General features: G+C 40.5%; 1 protein-coding gene across 4 annotated transcripts in view; it reads right to left on the bottom strand.

The window, feature by feature from the left end:
• The window catches only part of LOC311259924 (CUB and sushi domain-containing protein 3-like), a 220,555-nt gene extending 198,506 nt beyond the window's left edge, over positions 1-22,049 (bottom strand). For all 4 annotated transcript variants that reach the window (XM_084357339.1, XM_084357337.1, XM_084357338.1 and 1 more), the window contains exons 1-2: positions 21,539-22,049; positions 6,378-6,600 (exon numbers count right to left, since the gene is read on the bottom strand). In XM_084357339.1, the coding sequence (XP_084213465.1) occupies positions 6,378-6,600; positions 21,539-21,716 (401 nt within the window). In that variant the 5' untranslated portion in view covers positions 21,717-22,049. The remainder of the gene's footprint in view (positions 1-6,377; positions 6,601-21,538) is intronic.
• Between the last annotated feature and the right edge of the window lie 207 nt (positions 22,050-22,256).

Below are 22,256 nucleotides of genomic sequence, written 5' to 3' on the forward strand. Positions count from 1 at the left end.
AGAATTGACAGCGCCTCCTCAGATCTTGGCTGATTAGCTGGGCTTGCTGTAACCAGGCGATTTGAGGGGGGATGAGGGGGGATGCCATCCCCCTTGTTAGCAAAATTACCAAGAATCATCCCCCTTGTTAACCTGCCATCACTCTCCATCCAGAAAGTGTGTTACAAATCACAAGCGGCCGCGATCGATTGCGCACAGTGGAGTCAAGCCGTGCACGGCTGCTTTGCGTTCCAGCTGCCTGGTCTATTTTTGACAGAAGCAACAACAAGCTGCACAGAGCAGATCGCGCCGGCAGGACGTCAGAGACACAGGAACGGCATAGAGCATCCGGTCATTCAAAATAAAACACCCTGTGCAGACTCCCGATTGTTGACCCCCGTTGAAGCGCACTCTGCTGGACAAACTATGTCATTACACCAATTTTAAATTAGCCCAAGCATGTTTTTCTGCATCATAGTTTTTAAGTGTTAGGTTTTCATATCAGTGCATATCGGACAATATATACACCGATACCGATATATCTGTGATCAAATCACCTACTGGCTGTAACAGTTGTTATTTATGGCTGCAGACGTTAGCTTCAGGTGAAAATGGCTTATTGTCCCGCTGAGACTGGACAATCAGCAATCAACATAAGCTGCAGACACTCGTTAATGCTTTATCTCTGCATCGATCCAGAATCTTTCACGTCCACATTGCGATGCATCTTATAATCAAGAAATTTCCACACCTAACAGGCAAAACCTCGGAGAAGATCCGGACTGAATGGTGGGCAGTCATCTGCCTAGAGCGTTTGGGTGGAGAGCGGGTGAGAGTGAAGAGAAAGAGACAGATACAGAGACAGAAAGAGCACAGTGGTGTGCTAATGAGTAACTTCTGCCTTGCAGCAACTCTGAGGGGACACACTAGCTCAAATTCAGAAACACTGAGTAACGCCCCCCTAAACAATGATGTCATCTTCGATCTTGATGTTTCACTGTGGACATCGCCCAGCCCTATTCTCCAACATGTTAACAAGAGTAACACTTGCACAGATATTAACTAGTCTTTTCTGTTATACATCACAATGGTTGAAAGACTTACAAACTCAACACATGTTAAAATCTACTTTGAAATCCCATCCAAACCTCCCTCCATCCAATGTAAAATCAAAACTGCATATGGAACCAGGGAAAAGCCTGAACTGGTGCAACCATCTCACAACAAAATTAAACTTAAAATATTAACTTTCTTCAATAAGCATAATTAGACCAAGGACAAGAATCATAAGCATCACTTGAGAGTTGAAGGTTACACAAAGCCTCAGAGATCTGCTGATGAAAATCTAAAAAATCTAAATAAATTAAAGAAAGAAAATTAAAAACTTAATGTTGTAATTGGTAGAATGCCAAGGTCCAATAACAAAAGGACGGAAAAGAGGACAAGATGGAGAGACAGTGAGTGGTTTAAAACTGAATTTAAAGAAACATGCGGATTTCGTCAACATTATAATTAGACTGCCATTGTAAACATCACCTTACAAGACATTTAAAACTGCTGTGTGAATAAGGCAGTAACAGGTTTTGTACCACCACAAACACAATTGTCTTGGGGTGTAGTTGAACACCCCTTCTTGAACAGAAAATTACACCTCTTGTTTTAGAATAAATTAGCAGTTGGTGAAAAAAGGACCAAGACGAGAAAAAGATGACCTGACAGATGACATCTAGATAAAGAGGCATACCATCTGCCTGCTTAATCTTCGCTTATCTAAACCAAAGCAGACAATCACTGATCACAAACTGATGGGACAACCACTTCTGACAGCATGCCTGTTTCTGTCGACAAACTCACACCAGTGCAACTGTGATTATTCTTTATATAAACCACAATCTATCTTTGAAACTTGGTGACATTTTTTTTTTGTCAATAAATATACCTGCATCTTCTACTGAACACTAAATTGTCATTTCGACAAGACGAAGTGGAGTGAGGCAGATCGATTGAGATAAATACAGCAACAATACACTTGCACTCTACAACTGTTGTATAACAGGCAACAAATACAGTGTGTTAACATAATATAATTTTTCAATTTCATGATGAAATCCAAGTAAAATAGCCCTGCAATGAATACATCCACGCAGCTCACCAAGTGTGTGTTGTGTTTGGTTTTGAATTGAACTATACTGTAAATCAGTGGTTCTCAAATCTTTTCACATCGAGGACCCCTAAACTGACACAAATAAACCAAGGACCCCCTTTTAATAAGACTTTCTCCCATCTGGTAAGAATGTGTTTCATTACAATAACACACATTTGTGTGTTCTGTTTGATTAATGAATGAAATTAGCGTGAAAATAAATTATTTCCCTTTTTCTTGTGGACACCTGGAATCCAGGTGGGGTGCCCCAGACCCCATTTTGAGAACCAAGGCTGTTAATATGTCCAATAAAAGGATACCTGTTGCATGGTGTTTTGTTTGTTGGTACATTTAAGCTGTTGGAAAGTATGTAATATTAAAAAAACTCTCAAATCAGTTACGTGTACCTCTTATCAAATAAAAGGCATATCCACACTGACATGTCTCAGTTCAGTAGGGCACCATACTTTTTACAGGACATATTTTGATGCGTCACATCTGAATTTCCACACAGGTGCACCTGATAACACTAACTGGCTCTGGTCCATGTAACTAGGTCGTGACAATTAGCCAAAGTGCTAATACCAGGTGACTAAAATACATTTACAGTAGTATAGCCATTACAAATGTCAAATTACACTGGTGTTGTTTGAGTGTGGCGTTTCTCTGCAATTTAATGACATGTAACGTTTACCTGGACTTTGCAGGAGCAGAGATGATGCTTATCTGTCCGCCATGTTGCAATTTGTGTCACGTTCCTTGTCAATGTCATCAGTAACTGTGTCCAACAGTTAAGACTTGGAGCTCAGCTTATCTCGCGTTTGGCTGACAAACTTAACCTACATTAGTCGACAGTAGCGTTATGTGAGCAGCGAATTATGTAGACGAAAACTCAGGGGAAAAGTTTTGTTTCTTTAATGAAAGCCGCTTACTGAAAGTTATTAATAACAGGACAAACTGACGTTTCATCCTCCACACAGGTGTCACTGCTCTCTGTCTGAAGATAGTTTGAGTGTTTGTTGGGAGTGTGGGAGACTTGTGTTGCATTCAGGGATAATGGGAAATTTGGTATTTAATATTTAACGTAATGTGCGGACTTCAAGATGTGAATTATTCCTGATGGAGGGCTTGTCTCTTTTCTGCCGACCCTTTTTGAGCACTTGTAAACAATAATTATGGATAGACGCTGTTTCCCAGGTGAAATATGAGCTGTCTGATCAAAATTATAGGCTACTACGGTTCAGCGGTGTCAATCCATTTTAAAGTTTTTACTGGCACTGTGATTACAGTTGTTATACTAAATAGCCATAAGATTTATCTCAGCATATCAAGCAACGTCAACAGCATGTTTGATAACATATCATCACGCCTGCCATGACTCGTAAATGATATGCCATTTTACTGACATTTAACTCAAATAACTAGCCTTGAAATGATTCCCTCTGTTTATAACACAGGGTTCAAGGCGATGTGTTATGTTAACGCTGAATATTGGGCTCAATTTAAGGTGCTTGGTTTTACAGGGTAAAATTGATTGCACTTATAGCGACAGAGGAAAAAGCTATGGCTGTCAGTACTTAAAAAGGCTTCTGAAGAGAATGATATGAATGTAAAATCATAGCAATATCAGGATTTGCTCTATAACTGGTCATAGATATAAGGCATTATGTTTTGAGGCTTTTTTGGTAAACATAATTGCGAAAAGAGTTAGGCTATATATGTGAGATCAAGTGATGTGTAGTCAACCAGCATGGTGACAAACCTCTCATAAGCCTGACCTTGAAAACAGAATTATACACCATAATCTTTTAAGTATCCAAAGTGATTCAGCTGCTAAAGTATCAACAATGATTCAGCTCTTGAATTATTCCCCTCCACTGCCACTCTTTTCTATACATCCTCCATTGTATTAGCATGTGACCTCAGTCCACTTCCACTGAAGTTGAGCCACATAAATGGACTCAGAGAAATCATTTTGGCTCTGTCTTTTTGAGTGTTTCACAGAGAAATGCTGGGCCCCACTCTCACCTCTGATGGAGCATGCTTGTGAATAAAAGTAGATAATCAGACACTAAGATGTCCTTTAAAAAAAAAGAAAAAAAGCTTTTGACAGGTTTAAGAGCTGATGTGTGTATCCTGACTTCACTATCAGCTCAGACGAGAGATAATCTCCCCATAATACACATCACACTTATCTATAAAGAGTGGGTTTATTTTTAGCAATTTGGTGTGACAAGGAAAATGTGAAACCTTTGTGGCTTTTTTCCTTTGAAATCCGAGCACAAAACGATTCTTTATAGAAGGTTTCATTTAGGAAAGAGAACATCCTAATAATACTGCATTTCAAGATCCTAGCTGAATAATTTTAGAGCCTTCTAATCAAACTGGTTAGAAAGGTTTGATCAAAAACATGTTGGCGAAACTGGAGCAGTGTCCATCACACAAAAGCCTTTAATAGTTGTGTACTGTGAATGAAGATGTCTGTATTTATACATAGTCTCCAGTATATCTACATGTGCTGCCTATTCGGAGGAGCTTCTTATGTCCTTCCCTAAAGATATGTTACATGTGGGTTGAGTACAATGAGCCTCCGCTGCAAAAGTCATCGACGTCATCCCACCACAGGTGTCAATTTTTCTTTGTATAATTCAATGATCAAGTAACACTCACTAAATTAACAGTCAAAATCAAACACAAGGGAGAGCCAAGTAATGGTGTTAGACACAGATACTGAGGAGAGGGAGAAATAAAAATAAAACGGAAGAATCTTCCCACGCAAGTTGAACCTCAGGCTTTTGGTGAGAACGCAGAATGCACACAGAGTAAACAGTTGTTTGCCTGTTCAGTGACTAAAGTAAACAAGGACGGATCTTTCTGTTAGATTCGCATGTTTTTCTCTACCTCTGCCTCCTCCAGTGAAACATTTGAATAAAGGATTGTGACTACTGAGCTGACCCATGCATCACTGAAGCCAACACAGCATGCTCATTCAGAAATAAATGATGGGGACGCTTAGTTTTCAGTTTGATGGGTCTCTTTGCTGTGGAATCCAAACACATTTACAAGACACTATTTAGTGTGTTTCATGAGATAAATAGTTTTTCCTCTGATATTTCTGTACTCGAATGGTCCATACTGTTTTTTGTATCAATAATGTACATATGCTTTAAACTCGTAAATATCACCATGAAACTAACCCAGTTAATTACTGACATGTGGACAATTACTTTTCGTATTGCAAGTTTTCTGATATGCAGTGTTTAAATTTACAAATGTAGCATTTTATAATTAAATATATGCTTATCTGTATACATGTTAAGGACAAAAATCTGAACATTGGTTACAGACAGTTTTGAAATTCTTGTTTAATTTTGTTGATATATATGGGCAAAGGTTTTTAGAGCGTGAATCTCTTTTAATCATTCTGAAAATCAGAAAATGCCGTCGTCAACAGACATAAAAAAATCAATTTTATCCATGTTTTTATAAAGAAAAATGTTACATAAATCCAGCTATGAATTATATATGAATTCAATCCTCTGTAAAAACTTTTCAAAATAAAACTGAAAAGTTTGGTGCATATCATTGCAACTGAAGTGTACATTTCTGAGTCAGACTATGAGAAAAAAAATCATTTGAGTATTGTAAAATGTCAGATATTTTTAGACAAAAAATAAGACTACAAGGCAATAAAGTAAAAAAAAAAAAAAAAAAGTATGATATATATGATAACAAAACTTTTCCATGTTGCTAACTTTCATTCAGGCAATTATTTTCTGTTTTACACTTTTTCTGATATTTAATGTTTAAATATGCAAGTGATGATTTTTAATCAAATAGGCTATGCCCTGTTTTTACATAAATTTGCATTTTCACTACTCTCAAAGAAGATATGTTATCTTATAGATATTATTATCATCTTGGCTCCTTTCAAACCAAAACGCGAAATAAACCTTTTCTCTACTCTCAAGAGAAAACCCAGATCTGAATCTTCTACAGTTTTATGAAGACATTTCTATTCAGCACAAAACCATGTCAGAAACGAGTAGACACTCTGCAGTCCACACACACCGCAGCTGACATGCCTGACACTTTGCTGACAAGAATACTAAGCAGTCTTTGTCATGTGTACATTAAAGGTGAACCTTCCCTCAGAAGTGATCATTGAAGGCTTTCCTCCCTCTTACTTCCTGTCCCACCTACCAGTCTTCAAACACAGCCTTCAAGGTGCATGGCTTTAGGGATGCTTCCTTACCTCGTCCTGAAGTTGGCTGGGTGTGGATGCCCGTCATACAAAGATAAAAAGTCATATTCCTCCTCCACAGCGAAAGATTGAAAAACTATATGAATCCTGTTCCCCTCATCGGCAACAATCACCCAGGTACAGTTCGCTCCATTTGGATATCCATATGGAAACCCGGGGCTTTCTATCGTCCCATTCCTCCCTTTTAAAGTGCCTCCGCAAGTGTGGATAAAACCTGTAAAGAAAGGAAACACCATCAGCATCAAACGCACATGGAAGAAAAGGAGTAATTTGCAGAGATTCTTGCCGAAAACGGCTTAATTTTGCCTGGTGCACACATCCAAGCAGCAATAAACAAACTGAATGGCTTTACAGGCCTGTACAGATGTTATTCCAACATTTTTATTGCAGCAACTGTATACAGCCCATAGAGTTCAGGTGCAATATTTCTTCTACTGAGAACAAATTGTTTGGAAAATCCACATTTCTCTCAGCTGGCTGAAGCTGTGAGGGAAATCTGGCAACCAGCTGAGTAACAGCCAAGTTCTGTGTTTCCATTTTAAGGCTCCCTTCAAATTATAAAAAATAATAAGCTGTGAAACCTGCTGCTGTAATAATGGAAGATAAATGCTTAATTGAGGACTGTGCAATGATGTTTCTCAGTGTTATACTGACCAAAAAAAGCTTGTGATGTATTATTGCTGCTAACTTCTTTCCAGAGGGTTACAAAGCCCCCGAGACGAGCAACAAGCAAGGCATCCCAATTTTGTGCCACAAGCCCTTGACGCTCTGTTTCACAGCCCACACAAGATATATCTTTGCACCTTGCTGCATTGGCTTGCAGGAAATCAATACCCTCGACATATTAGGTGAGGCATTATACTATCACAGTGAAACCGCTATAATGTGATTGCTTGGCTAACCTTGGTGGTGTTCATGCAAATGAGCAAGTGTACCACAGTTAAGTAACTCAAACACATACAACATACACAAACATAATGTATGACGCTCATTCACAGGCATTAACAGCATCAATTTACAGCACAGTATTTTTCCATGCTTTCATATCAGCACTCACACAAACAATGCATATTGTGCATGCTCTCATACACACGGTGTCACAGAAAAGGAAAAGTGCCATTTTATTTGAGGCTATCTCGCAAGTTGTCTAATTAAATGCAAACTTAATTAAGATGCATGGTTTACCCCCCACAATTTACTCTGTAATTAGCTCTTCACACTCAGTAGGTAAAGGATGTTTTGCATAGTGCTGGCCGTACGCATGCTTTGAAGTATGGGGGAAAAAAGCAAAACATTTGGCAGCTATGCAACCAAAATGGCCTCTAATAAGACAAGCAGTGGTAATTTTCCCCCAATAATATGTGCTCCTTTTTATAAATGGATGTGAGCAGAACAGTCAAAATGTTAAACTCTGAGACAAACGGGAAATTAATTCCCCTCTTGTCAAGCTGATTTATTATTTTTGGACAAAGCCTGTAAGCTGTTTATATTTCACATAAAACAAATCCGTTATCACACACATGATAATCCTCTGGAAAATTTCTCCACAATCTTTACATCTTTCAACACCTTCAGGATATTATACACACAGGGGTCCCTGACAGAGCAGTATCTCCACCTATTGTCCTGATAACTGACCTGCCCCTGAGGCCAATTCACTCCTGCTGTATCCAGTGATCAAGTGTGCTGACCTCCTTAAAGATACAGTTGTAGACACAGTCTAAAACAGGTTTATGATGTGCCTGGTGATGAACTGCTGCTATAAATGCAGTGGTAAAACTTCCCTGCTCAGGTTTGAAGCATGTCTAAGTTGCAATTATTTCCGCCACCATTGAGCAAACAGGGTAATCATGGCAAATTTGCGGCACTGATGCGCCACCTACAGGGTCAACATGATCCAACCTTTGACACGGTGCATTATTGCTGTGTCAAGCACTCTCGGGAATATAATAATTTCCAGAACAGCCATCTTCACTGATCCAACAAATATGTGAGTATTGCTCTAAAAGTGTGGATTTCTGATGACAAGGGTGTAAATTGAAAAATGACAGCATGTTTGACTAACAACTGCTATGATATTTATTATATCTGGTGGCCTGGTGTTATGCAGAAAACAGTTTGTTGTTGTTGTTGCATTTTTCTAAAGTTGTTACTCATTCTTGAATTTAATGAACTGAAATAGGGCCTGCCTGATCCACATTGGCTTCATCTTCACAAAGCTGCCACCAAAAGAGCCAGCGACATATTTTCCAAGCAGCAACATCATGCTTGTGTTTTTAACTAAAAACAATTAATAGCTTGGCTGGGTGTATGTAGGGCAGTTTAAAAGAAAAGTTAGAGCTAATGATGAGCACTTGGAGACAAGACAGAATGATTCACACCCACTCTGAATGTTTAAGGGCCTTGAAAAATAATTTTGAGGAAGAAATGTCCATTACTGAGGCTGAGCCCACCTGCAGTTACAATTCAGACATAATTCTCTTCAGCAGAAGCATGGGGATTAGATAGGCGTGAGGGCAGATATGCATAACAACACACCAAGTGAAAACTGATGTTCAGCTTCAGTGTATTATTAATCTTGGAACGTCACCTCCTCCATTTTTATGAACATAATTATGAATACATTAATCTAAAATTTAATTTTACCTGGCCACGGCCATAGGAGGATACAATTGCGCTAAATATTCAACAGTAACAGTGGGAGCGACAATATATTCTGCAAAGTTTTGAACAGCAATTAAAAAATACATGAAACCAGAGACATGCAGTTTTAATCCCGGCTACATAACCATGTGGGAAACTCAAGTAAGCCAGACTTAAATCGTGGTTGTGTTACCACACAGTTTTGTAATTGCAGCCGGCCACTGTAGGATAACATAAATCCTTAACCCTCTGTTAAGCTCAGTAGCAGGAAGACCCACACCTGTTTTTATTTCAAGTATATTGCTTTAATTTGAGGCTGTCTTGTTTCACCCAGCGTTAGAGACTACAGCAAGAACAGGAGCTCTATAAGACCCTGAAATATTTCAGTGTTTGTCAAGCATTAGATGATGATTGTTACCAACTCTTCAGAGTAATGCTATTTGTGTGAACTGCTTAGCACTGTTTGTGTGGCTGATTGTTCTGATGTCCTAAAGATGATGGAACAGATGCTCATTGCCAAGATATCTATTTCCCTCTTTCCGCTCCTCTCTCTTCCTCTCCCTCCGTCTCAGATCTATGTATTCCTTTCATCCTTCATCTTCCTATCTCACCCTCTCTGCGTCGCGCACACCTTCCTCTTCAACCACTTATTCCCTCCCTTTCTTTATCCCTCTGTCCCTTCCTGCTTTGATACTCTACCTCTCATTTTCCCATCTTCGCTTCACCCCCTCCTCCCGCCAACTATCTTGTGCCCTGCTTGTTTCATTCCATAAGCTATCCTTTATGAATTAGAATCCCCCTCAATCCTCTGAATCATAGGCGCTTGTAATATGTTAAGCACTGTCATCACCATAAGCGCTGTATCTATAAAAAGAACATTGTAAACATTCATCTTGTTAGTTCAAAGAAAAACGCGCGACAACATGTACTTCCTTGTAGAGGAGAGAGGACATCAAATCCATTTACCACTCACTGTACACCTACATGTACAGTTTCTCTTCTTTGAATTCCACCATCACCGCTTAGTACCCGGCTCTGACCTCCATCATCACTTCAATTGTAAAAAAGCACTCCCTGGGGTTTTTCACCGACCCCATGTCAGTGCCACGCTGCAGCACCGACCATAAATTGTGATGAGAAACCAAATTAACAACATGCTGTGATTGCACAGTGGGGAAAATGCGGTTCAGAAATATAAATTAGTATCATAACACACAAGTCTGGCACGAACAGGGGCTTCAGCAGGCAGCCAGGCTGGATGACAGACAGCATGAGAGCGGTCCCAGCTGTTCCTCAAACAGTTACATTTATCCATAACCTTTCTGATATACACACACAAATACCACCTTTCCACTGCATGAAACCTTTCATGCTTATGAGTGATTGCTGAACTTGCTGGGCAAAACAGACAGGAAATGGCAGCTGTCTCCCACCCTGATGAGGTTTCAGAAGGTGTTTGTCTCTTTGTCAGACTGAATTGTATGAGCGTGTTTGTGTGTGAGCACATGCATATTTATATGTGTTGTTCGTCTTGCAAAGGGCAAAACGAGACAACTGCATGTGATTCTCTCTTCTTTGCCAGGTGACTACAGATATTTGGGGCAGAATGAAGCAGTTAATGAAGCACAGTGCTGTACCCCATGTAGATGGAAAATAAGATTGATTTTGTAGACTGAATGCATTATGCATCATAGCAGGTGTCCTATTATAGATTTAGTTGCAGGCTAAATAGGTTACTTAATGCTTGCTTTAAGTATGGAAGCAACTGAGAGACAACATTTTGGCTGTCCAGCACATGAGTTACTAGTGTTTGAAGGGATAGGTGCCACCAAAACAAGTCAACAGCCAATAACTTGTGTTCCACCATTAATACAGATTTATAGTTGGGTCATAAAGAGGAATGATAATGTGCAGTAGGGAGAGGGGAGGAGGAGTCATTTACTTCAGTCCAAATTATTATGAGTGACAAACAGATCATGGGATAATGGATGATTGCTGAATGAGAGATTGCCCGTCCTAATCGACTATTAACAAACAGACCATCATTAGACAGGCTCAGAAAATATACATTCTCACTTTGACCCCCTAGCTTCAGGTCGTTGCTTCAGGATCCCCGAGGGCAGATTTAACTATCAGACAAACTCTTTTCCTTCCCCGCAGGCAGTGAAACTGCTGAGTTCTGATAAGTTCTAATTTTGCAAGTTTATTGTGCTCCATTTGCTATAAAGTCCTTGAAGTGTATGGAAATGATCTTTTATCTATTGTGCTATGTTTGTCCTTTATCGCCTGTCTATTGTCCCCAGTTTATATGGCAGCCTGCATGTCCAATGAGACAATAAAGTTTATCTAATCAAACAAAATCCTGTGCCTTACAGCAATCAGAGTCATAATGACACAACAAGCTTTTGCTCCCTGATTAACAGCATTCAGTGTTCTAGCAATCATAGAAATGTTGTAGCGCCCTCCTTTGGCCCCAGTCAGGCATACATTAACGGATTGACTTCATATGTTGTGAAACTCAAGATTTCCAAAAATTTCTTTGGAGTGCGGATCAGTTACTTGTGAACAGTGACCATCTGGGAGAAACTCTTTTGATGCATTATACATCAAAGACAGTTTGTTCTTGGGCTCTTCATAAGAAGCATGATTGTGATGTGTGGACAGACAAAACAAGAAGAGGACATCAGCTGCAAGCCTCTTTGTTAGTACATATGGCTTGGGCTATAAGACACTGTCAAGGGCCTGCACTTTGAAAAGTCTACAGAATTTAAAAGAGAGGATGCTACATTAATATATTCAAACTTTATCATTACATTATTGCCGGTTGGAAGTAATCACAAGAAACAGGGAGGGAGAACGAGAGAGAGAGAGAGAGAGGATGACATGCAGCAAATGGCCACAGGTTGGAATCAAACCCTGGCCGCTGTGGCGAGTACACAGCCTCTGTACATCAGGTGCACTCTCTACAAAACTCGGGTGCTTTACTGGATATTTATAATGAGACATCTTGACATTATCCAGCTGTGTTTATGGTGACAGAACCAGGTAAGCCAAAACATGATCTTTTCCCAACCTTGACCGAGTGGTTTTTGTGCCTAAACCTAACCAGACCTTAAGCTCAGCATTGCCACGACATAAAATTGAAAATTTTGAATAAGTTCTTTCAATATATCTGTGATTTGCAACATTTATCCTGGCGATTGGGTTGTTTTTCCACACACACAATGGAACAATTACGGGTTCCTTGTCTTGCTCAAGGACACTTAAATATGAGTAACAGCCGACACGCTGAGTACGTGCTTTATCAGCTGTATGTATCTGTATCTGTATATATCACTTTGTAACAAAACCTCAATGCTGCTGTAATTGTAGCCAGTGTGTGTCATGCACTGAGCCTAGAGACCAAAGAAGCATACACTTATGAGATGTTTCTGTTTCTATGCTAATTACACCTTTTGACTGAGGGCTTTCCGACTGCACAGTATAATTCATAGTTATTATGTACAATATCATTAAGTAACTTTCAAGATTCTTTTTATGACTTTTAGCCTGCTGGCTGCTATTCATAGCAAATATACCAGGTAGGATAAGATAACAGTGTTAGAATAGGGGAGTGTCTCAAAAGGTAATTTGTAATAAGTGACTTGTTAGAATCTCTGACACGAGCAGCGTTAGCGAGTTGATACAGAACATACGATAGCTATACATCTTCTTCTCTGATTCATACAGGCATATGTATATATATAGTATATAGTATATTTGCTGAAAATATACTGTGTATGAGAAATGGAAACATAAAGGAGCATCACGGTACTTCTATGTAAATATATGGTATGTCTTATTGATAGTGACTGTATAAAGAAGTTTCATTCACAGCAGTATAGTCAGAATGATATTAAACGTGATACCATAAGATCATACTAAAACGCACATTTTCAGAGCTTTAGAAAGAAACGATCTTCGCTTTGAACACCACTCGGACCACCAGTCGATCTATGCATGAGGAGTGTTTTGCCTTCACCCTTCATACATCACAGAATCTTTCTTCAAACAAATCCTAAGCCCAATATCCACAAGCCTACTGAGCTATGCGCTTTCAAGCTCCTCTTCCAGACTTATTTTTGGCATGCATTATTTTCCCTCTCTGCTTGGTACCCCATTTCCACACGATGTAGTGTATGCCCAGTCAAGGACACCTCTGCTTCCGGATGGCATTTCATCATTGCTCATGATGATGACCTATCACAAACGGAGGGGTATGCGGCAGCACCACTCCAAGCAATCAAAGTTAGGGTACAAAAACAAAACAAAAAAAAAAACCTGCATTGATTTGCACCTGACCTTAAGGGTGAGTCAGCCAATATAGAGATATCCATCAGGGGGGCCTGGTTACAGAGCAGTGACTGGAAAGATAGAGCCCTTACGATATGAGACAAAGGTCAACAAACATCCTGGTGGGATACAGCCGCACAACAACGCAACAAAGAGAAACAGTACTGTTGTTCATATAGACTCCTCTTTCTTGCTGAGAATGGGATTTTATGAAGAGCAATAAAAAGTTACAGATTTAAAAATTATAGATGATGTTCAACATTGAGCATAACTGGCAAGAAAGAAAAAACAAATCCTTTTGTTGCTCGTCTGCTGTCAGACCATTAGATCTTGAATCTTCAGGGTCTGCACCATATCAAATGGGAGCTGCTGCAGCACTTACTGTAGGAGTTATATTTAGAGGTAATTTTGTTTTTAGAAATCCAAACACTTTTCTCTTAGCTCTATGACAGGCTGTACTCTGAGCCACAGACATAAAATGTGGAAGGAAGAGAAAAACATTTGTCATCAACACAACCAGAAATACAACAATGACGACTGCTTGGGCCTAGACAGCGACCTTGGTAGACAGAAATCTTAAATTGATGTTCCCAAGGAGAGGGATTTTATCTGCACGGCTGTGCTGCACCTTTACAATTCACACTGATAGAATGTGCATAATCGCAGCCCCTCACCATGCTTGTCTGCATGCTTGATGAAAAGGAAATGGGCTCCATACAACAGAAACAGAAAAGAGGCTTTTTCTAGAGAATGACTATTACCTCATGAGTGTGTCACTGCAATTTGGAAAAGGGCTCTGAAATATTCCATTCGGTGGTTTTAAATTGCCAACCGCTGAGGTGAGAAATACTAAAATCAAATACACTGCCACGCTGAAACACAGCTGGCTCGTCCACAAATCCACACACCAAACGCACACCATTGCAGAAGAAAATTACAGACGTTGTGCGTCTGCGTAGCCAAGTATAATAACTGTTTCCAAACGTCTGCATGCTCCCGGTGCTTTAGCTACCTCCCTGCAGATACAGTATTGCATGGCTAGACACCAATACCTCCTCAAAGTGCTACTGAGCCATATTGCACCTGATGCCAGACCACCACTGTGAGAGCTGCTGTACAACACAAAACTGTGAGCCAACAACACATCTAATAGGACGGCTGTCTCTCCAGCCTCCAATTTCCCAAACAAACAATAACATCAACACTTCACTTTCCCCGAAAAAAGAAAAAGGAATGAAACACAGAGCAAGAATCTGTCTCATTCTATCTAAAGGCTCAAACAATACTTGACTGTTTTTCACTTTCCAAGTAAACATCCTTTTCCGGTAAACAGCCTGTTCAGGGAACGAGGATGTTTTTTTTTTGTTTTGTTTTTTTTGATGGAAAGCGCTTCACGGCACTCGCTTGAAACTCAATCACAAATCGCCTCATTAAAATAAAGCTGGCTGCAGATTCTCTGATTATTATGATACCAAATTCCGCAGGAGTTTAGCAATGTTGCACCACCTAGTGGCAATGTTACAGCTGCAGTGTTTGAGAGCTTTTTTCCCTTGCATTCGCATGCTTTCTGTTGATTTCTCATTAATCAATTATTAAATAACTTTGGCTTGTTTTTGGTTTAGAGAATGTCCAGCACCAGTTGAGAGATAAATCAATTATAGATATTCATGTTGAAGCACTTTGTTTATTCTCATTCTGCATATTAACAGTTTTTAATGTTTTTAGTATCTTTTCAATACCTGCTCTGTGTGTGTGTGTGTGTGTGTGTGTGTGTGTGTGTGTGTGTGTGTGCGTGCGTGTGTGCGTGCGTGCGTGCGTGTGTGTGTGCATTTATGTTTGTGTGTTTCTTGGAAGGGGCAAGGCAGGAGATGTTAATGCTGAGGCTAAAAGGTAATTAGCACTATGGGTTGACTCAAACTTGAGTTAGAGCTGGAACAATTAATTGATTAGTTTTCACTATTAGTTTTCAATTGACAGAAAGTCAATCAGCAACTACTTTGATGATTGATAATCATGTCAGTCCTTTTACAAGTAAGATTATAAAAACTTGCTTTTTCCAGTTTTTCACGTCAAGCACTGAATAACACTGGTACCATCTGGAAACAGTTACTGGGTCACATCCTGCAGCGTATATAAAGTAATCAAATGGAAATTCAATTCAGTACCATACAATTTGTGGCTGTAAAACACCCAAAGGTATTGTAAATGTATTTCCAATTTCCATTTCTAAACATTTAATGTATGCATCTTAACATCTGGTTTTTCAATTACTTAGCCATCAGAAAAGTCAGCCATAGTGTTAAGTGGCAAAAAGTACAATTATGCAAACAATTATACCGTTGACAGATATGGAAATAGTTTTAATCATACTCATGTTACGGCCGTGATAGGGGATAATATTCATTATCGTTTATTTTCTCAGTTAATCGGTTTGTGCACTAAATGTCAAACAGCTGTGAAAAATGTCTGTTATAATTTCCCACAGCTCAACATGATTTCTTCAGTTGAATTGTTTTTCTCAACAGTCCATAACTCAAACAGATCTTCAGCTCACTATCATGCATGGTTAAGAAAAGCTTGACGTGAAAAACTGGAAAAAGCAAGTTTTTGTAATCTTACGTAAAAGGACTGACATGATTATCAATCATCAAAATAGTTGCGGATTGACTTTCTGTGAAAACTGATAGTGAAAACTAATCAATTAATTGTTCCAGCTCTAACTCAAGTTTGAGTCAACCTATAGTGCTAATTTTCTTTTAGCCTCTGCATTAACATCCCCTGCCTTGCCCCTTCCAAGAAACACACAAATATAAACGCACACACACACACACAGCGCAGGTATTAAAAAGACACTACAAAACATTACAGTTGTGGCACACATCGCCTGAAGTGGCACAATAAAACAGGTATTACTATCTCTGTCTTTTCCTTGTCATTTCTAACCTGCTGCCACTGTCATTGCTTTGAGTCTCCACAGGTTGGACTGGAACTGCAGGCCTAAATTGCTGCCACTGCAGTTCGATGATATTGGCTTGGCCTATAGGTTTAGCTACTTCCAATCAGTGACACTGTGTGTCCTTGATTAGGACGAAAATTAGACCAGGTTTTGAACTAGGAATGGACATTGATGGATGATGAATAAGTATGTAAATACATTCAGCTCCACAGGCCAGGACCAAAGGTCAAAACACAGCATGGAACAATAAATCAGATGATTAGTCAATCAATGATTTTTTTCAGTATGCATAACAGAAGTCTGCGTGTGCTTTCTCTCCTGTTGAATATAAAATGTATTAGAGATCACATTGCAACTTGATTCCTTGCAGAAGATGTCAGACAACTTAAAAGAGTCAATTGTTGAATTAAGAGAAATGTAGCATTTATGAGAAAATCAATAATTCCTAAGCTGCTGACCTGAGAGCAGCTCACACACATCTGAGATATCTGCAATCTACCTGACTTAGTCTATTTTCTCACTAGATGGAATATAAAATCCCCAGTGCTGCCTCCTCACACACTGATAACAAAACGCTGTAGTTGAGAGTCTAAACAGGTATCTGTTAAGCTATCCTCACCTATCACTTTAATTGTCGTTGAAATATGCTGTTGAATCACTGAGCAGTCTACCTACTCAATTACCTTCACATCAGCCCACTTTGTTTCCCTGGCCATGCTTCGCCCCTGCCTGCTCTCCTGTCACAGATCAAAAATCCAGTTGACAGCCATGGACACAAACAAGAGCAGCTGTCATCGGTGTGAGGGAGGATTCGTGACGGTAGGCGGGTACGCCATGGTCAAAGGTTATAAAGTGGATTACACTGGAAATATAACATACTTTGGATAGAATTTTCAGGAAGATTAATGAAAAGTATTCTATTGATATGGATATCATTGGGCTTCAATGAACACGGGACATACATTTTATATGCAGCAGTATAGTCACTGTTTTACTAGTTAGATATCTCACTTAAAACGTCGCTGCTGTTAAACACAGTGTTTGCATAAATACATCCCAGCACCATGTGACTGCAAATTTCTCACCTGGCAGGTTTTCAAGATTTCAACCACTGCATGTATTAGGCTAAATGAATGCATACATTTTTATCAGTCAGTATGCCTCCAGACAGTTAGCAGAGTTTAATCCCCACCCGAGGTGCAGAAGACAGTCCACCTTGAATCTGTAGCCTTGACTCTGGAAGCAGCCTCTCCTCAGCCTATTACATTTAATCTCAACAAACTGTGAGCTATTTTTCTTCCCGAAGACAAGATATTGCCAATCTCTCTCCCCCCAAGAGTACTGCTTATATTAAAACTGATACCTGAGAAGAACTGACTTAATCAGAACCAGCAAACTATATCCAACCTTCGCAGGGACCTGTCAGCAACATTTAACAGCCTGGGCCAGGCCGAAAACCACGGGCGAGAGGCCAGTAGTGCTTTGGAACCCAGCTAAGGCTATCCAGTTAGATGTCAGCACTGAAAGAGGCATCAGGAATCCAGGGAGTAAACTTGTATCCTGGAAAATTATATATAGTTCCTTCCGGGTCAAGCTGAACTCTTGTGATTCTTCAGGAGACTGTCCACTTTTTTACTCATACTTGTGCTCTACTTCTTCTACTGTTGGAGATCAAGAACACGCGGGGCAGTGGGATAATGCCCTAAATTCCCTGTAGATAGTGTATAATTACACAGACAAATTGTAATCCTGATTAGCCCCAGCAGCCTTTCCAGCCTGTTTACATAATCACATTGAGAGAAAGTCTTCATCAAGGGCTCAGTGGCCAGATTACTGTCTGTGCAGAACGCACCTGATTAACAGCAATTAAGGATTGTCTGGTATAGAGTTAAAAAAAACAAAAAACGACATTTTAACAAAATATGGAAGCTAGCTGGAAATTTGAGGGATAGAGTGTAATCGCAAGGAACAGAAGTGGTGGGACGCAACAGATTTTTCAACAATCTGTTCACTATCATCAATCGTTCGCTGTCATTTGACGTGCTAATGTCAGGGCGGGAAACAGGCCAGCGCCCGTGTGTTCTGTTTGTCCTCTCCTGTGGCGTCCCTCATGAAGATCCTGTCCCCTCCTTCTTGTCCTCATCAGCTCTCTATTATTACTGTCCAGTGTACAGCAAAGACGTGCCTAAAGACAGACACTGAGTGTTTGAGTGTTATCATGTCTGCAAAGAGATAGATAGTAAGTTAAAAAAGCTGTGACCTCCACCAAAGAGGTCGTATGTCACAAGAGTCTGTTTGTTGGTTGGTTTGTGAGCAGGATTAAATAAAAAACTACTGGATTGGATTTTCACAAAACTTGGATGGAAGACACGCTTCACCCCAGAATAGACCCCATTATCTTTTTGGGCGTATCTGGATAAATGGATGGATGTAAGATTTTTATTTTTTTTTTATCTCTCTGTCTTTTTAACATTGTGAGAGATAGGATGCTGTATGACATTTTTGTTCATTTCCCAGGGATCGTGATGAAAAAAACAATCTAACATATTTAGGGGACTGGTATCTATGAGTGAGTAAGAAAGGGGACTGTTGGACCTTGGTGGAGGTACGCACTCTACTGCGTGCCATTCTAGCTGTACATGAATTACGACTTGTGGACTGACACTTATCAATCTGCAAATGTTCAACTGGTAAATCAGTTATGAGCACGACTTCGCTTGAGAGTAGAGTCATGTAGCGTATATTAAAGGGTTCTAACGGTTCTACAACCTTATAAGGCTCATACTGAGCAAAACATATTAGGATCATAATTCATGTACAGCTTCCATACTCACTATCGTAAGTATGTGTACCTCAATATTAGGCGCAACCATAGACAATAAAAAAGGGCAGATCCAGGAAGCTTTGGGCATTACTCCAGTCTGGATCTTGTGCATCACTCTCTCACAGGATATTATCCACTGCTTACACAAGCATGTGTCATAAGAACGGGATGCTCTCAGCTTTGTGAACCTGATTGATCATCATCCAGTCGATGAATGCAGTGTGATTGTCATGAGAAAAAATGCAGCTGTTGCACTCAACAGAAGATACAGTCAAGTGCTCGCTATCAGTGTGAAGGAGTTCAATTATCTTTGACCCAAGTCTTTTGCTCCGTGTGAAAAATAAAATCCAGTCGCTGCAATTTAGCTTCCTAGATTTGTGTCTGTGTCGGGCATTTTTATAAGTTCCCAGAGGATGAGATGACACAGTTGCAGTGGATGTCCTCAGTTGTTTGGTAGTGGACTGCTGCAATGAGAATATATTTTTTTCTTTAATTCACATCTAAGTTGCTTAATTGTATAGAGAGCCAAGAATCAGACAGGTGACTGAGATAACTTTGTAAACTGAGAACTGTGCACCACCCACACACACGATCCTGGCTCAGAAGTAATCTAATATGAGAAAAGCTCCTCTAGCAAAGTGTTGCTGTACAAACTTTGCTCGATAGAGGTCTTTTTTTTTTTTCCCAGCATCATTATCTTAGCAGGAGAAGTGAGTCACAGACCAAATCTAGTAGATCTCCTTTACTTGTGCAAACACCGTGTCAGTTGTCAGAGCAGAGGAACAGCTGTTCCATGGTTCCTCCTCCACCCCTTTGCTCTGTGTCACTATTTCCTTTGCACTTTTCAGAAAGAAGAAAAAGGCCTCCTCCCCATCCACCCCCTCTTTCTCCCCCCCCCTTCCCCAATTCCTGGCTGGCTGGCTCCCTAATAAGTAACAGAACTGGGAGGATTGGCAGTGGCCTCGAGATTTGACATTGCCACAATGTGGGTGGTGATGAAACAGCACTGCGCCCGACTCCGCTCGACTCGGCTTGGCTCATTCTTGGTGGGCGCTGCTACTCTGCATGCTGCACATTCCATCCACCCCCAATAGACAGACATGAGAATTACTCACAGGGTGAACAATCTGCATGTAAATTGATATCTGTGAGTGCCCAGACTCAGTCTCAGACACACACATACTGTACATGCATTCAACAGATAAATAGCCATGCACTCACACACACAATGGCCCTGAACACATATACACACACACACATACACACACACACTGGCAAGAGAAACATTTTGAGGATTGGAATTAGATTTGCCTTTTTTCTTTGGCTTTCATTTGAGTTGGAAATAAAAATGTCACATGCTATCATTAAATACATCACACACAGACACAAACAAACAGACTTTTTGTAATCAACATATAATTGATAATGCAAGCAAGCAGGAAAAGGATTTTATTTGTTCCCTGTATGTGTTGTCTAAATGTCAGTTGAATGGATGGCCACATGGTAATTACAGTGTGGTGAATGAGCAACAATTGCTTTGACTGATTCCTAAGGAGGTTGTAGTATGTAAATAGCATGAGTCAGATTACTGGGGTAAAAAAGAGGGAGGAAAACAGATGTGACCGGGCAGATAAGTGCCAAGTCCAGGATTGCTGTTGCTCCATGTGGTCAATAAGGAATGCATTTTAAAAACTGTACCAGAAAAGTTGCATCTCACCAGAGCTGAATTGTTCATTGTCAGAATTAAATCAGCTGATGCATATGAGGAGAAAAAAAATGGACCCAGCGGTTACCTCACCAGCTAGAGGCGAGTATTCAAAGGACAGACCCTGAGGAAGAGCCACCAGAATACTAACAAGCCCACCTTACACCTGCCTGCACTGGCGAGTCCGATAAACACCAGTCGACAAATTGGTTCCACACTACTAATTGCCTCGGCCCCTCTAAATGCTTCAGCAATTCTGGCGTGACGCAAAATCCCCACATAAATACTTGAAAACTCGACCCAGAAAAGAGGGAACAGCTCCAGCCTAAATAAATCAGAATCTCTGAACATCCTATAGGAAATCTGCAGTGCATGCACTTGCGCCTCAACAATTCACTAGTTACCCTGCTAAGCAAAGCAGCTCACGTAGGCTATTAGAAGGAGCGTAGGCTACCGCAAGAATATCTATTGAGCGACTCAGTCAAAGCCTGCATTGAGCGCTAAAGCGGTGAAATGCGTCCTTTAAAACTCCAACCAGCCAAACCGTGGCAGACCTATTTTGCGCACGTCTGTAACGTTAAAGCTTTTTGATTTTCTCGCACGCACGCACGCGCACGCACACACACGCACACACACACACGGGCACACCAAGCGCATCAGAAAACAGAGGGAATTGCTGCAGTGGCTCGTACCTTTCACACAAGTGAACATCAGTGAAAAGATGAGATTCCAAAAAACAATGCCCGTCCTAATCCTCATCGTTTTGGCTTGAACAAAGTCCCCTCGGCCACATTTAACGCATCTCCTGTTGAAAATGTCCCGTAGTTCAATAGATCCGTCGTAGTATCCGTCTCTGTAAATCCCCTTCATGTTCACAACTCACACATGTAACCTATAGCCTATTTTCGTGCTCCCTCTCTCTCTCTCTGTTGGGTTGAAGTGGGTTCCCTTCTCCCTTCTCAGAGGAGAAACAGGCAGAGCCGCCCGCCGCGCTATGTCAGCTGATAGGAGAGAAGTGAGCAAGACTGAATTTTAGGAGAGGACCACAGCAACCTGGACCAGGGCTCAACCATCTCTGCTGAGAGGGGCATCAAGTGTGAGGATCTGCGCTGGTGCGCTCACGCGTCCGCTGCTCAACATCTTTTCTGTTTTTTTTTTTTAAGTCCCTATAAAGCGGCAGAGGAAGGAGAGGAGACTGTCCTACAGTCTGAACGCTGCCTTCATCGATCGGCAATTGAAGCACGCAGAGAGAGAGAGAGATACATAGAGAGAGCGAGAGAGAGAGCGAGAGAGAGAGAGAGAGAGAGAGAGAGAGAGGTGGTGGTGGTGGAGAGGGGGGTGACGGGTGTAGTGAGAGAGAGCGTCCTGTGTAAGTGTGATTTGTTTTAAGTGTGGATCACAAATCATGAA

This window comes from Pagrus pagrus (genome assembly GCF_965226575.1).
Source record: "Pagrus pagrus genome assembly, chromosome: 7".
Classification (NCBI taxonomy): domain Eukaryota; kingdom Metazoa; phylum Chordata; class Actinopteri; order Spariformes; family Sparidae; genus Pagrus; species Pagrus pagrus.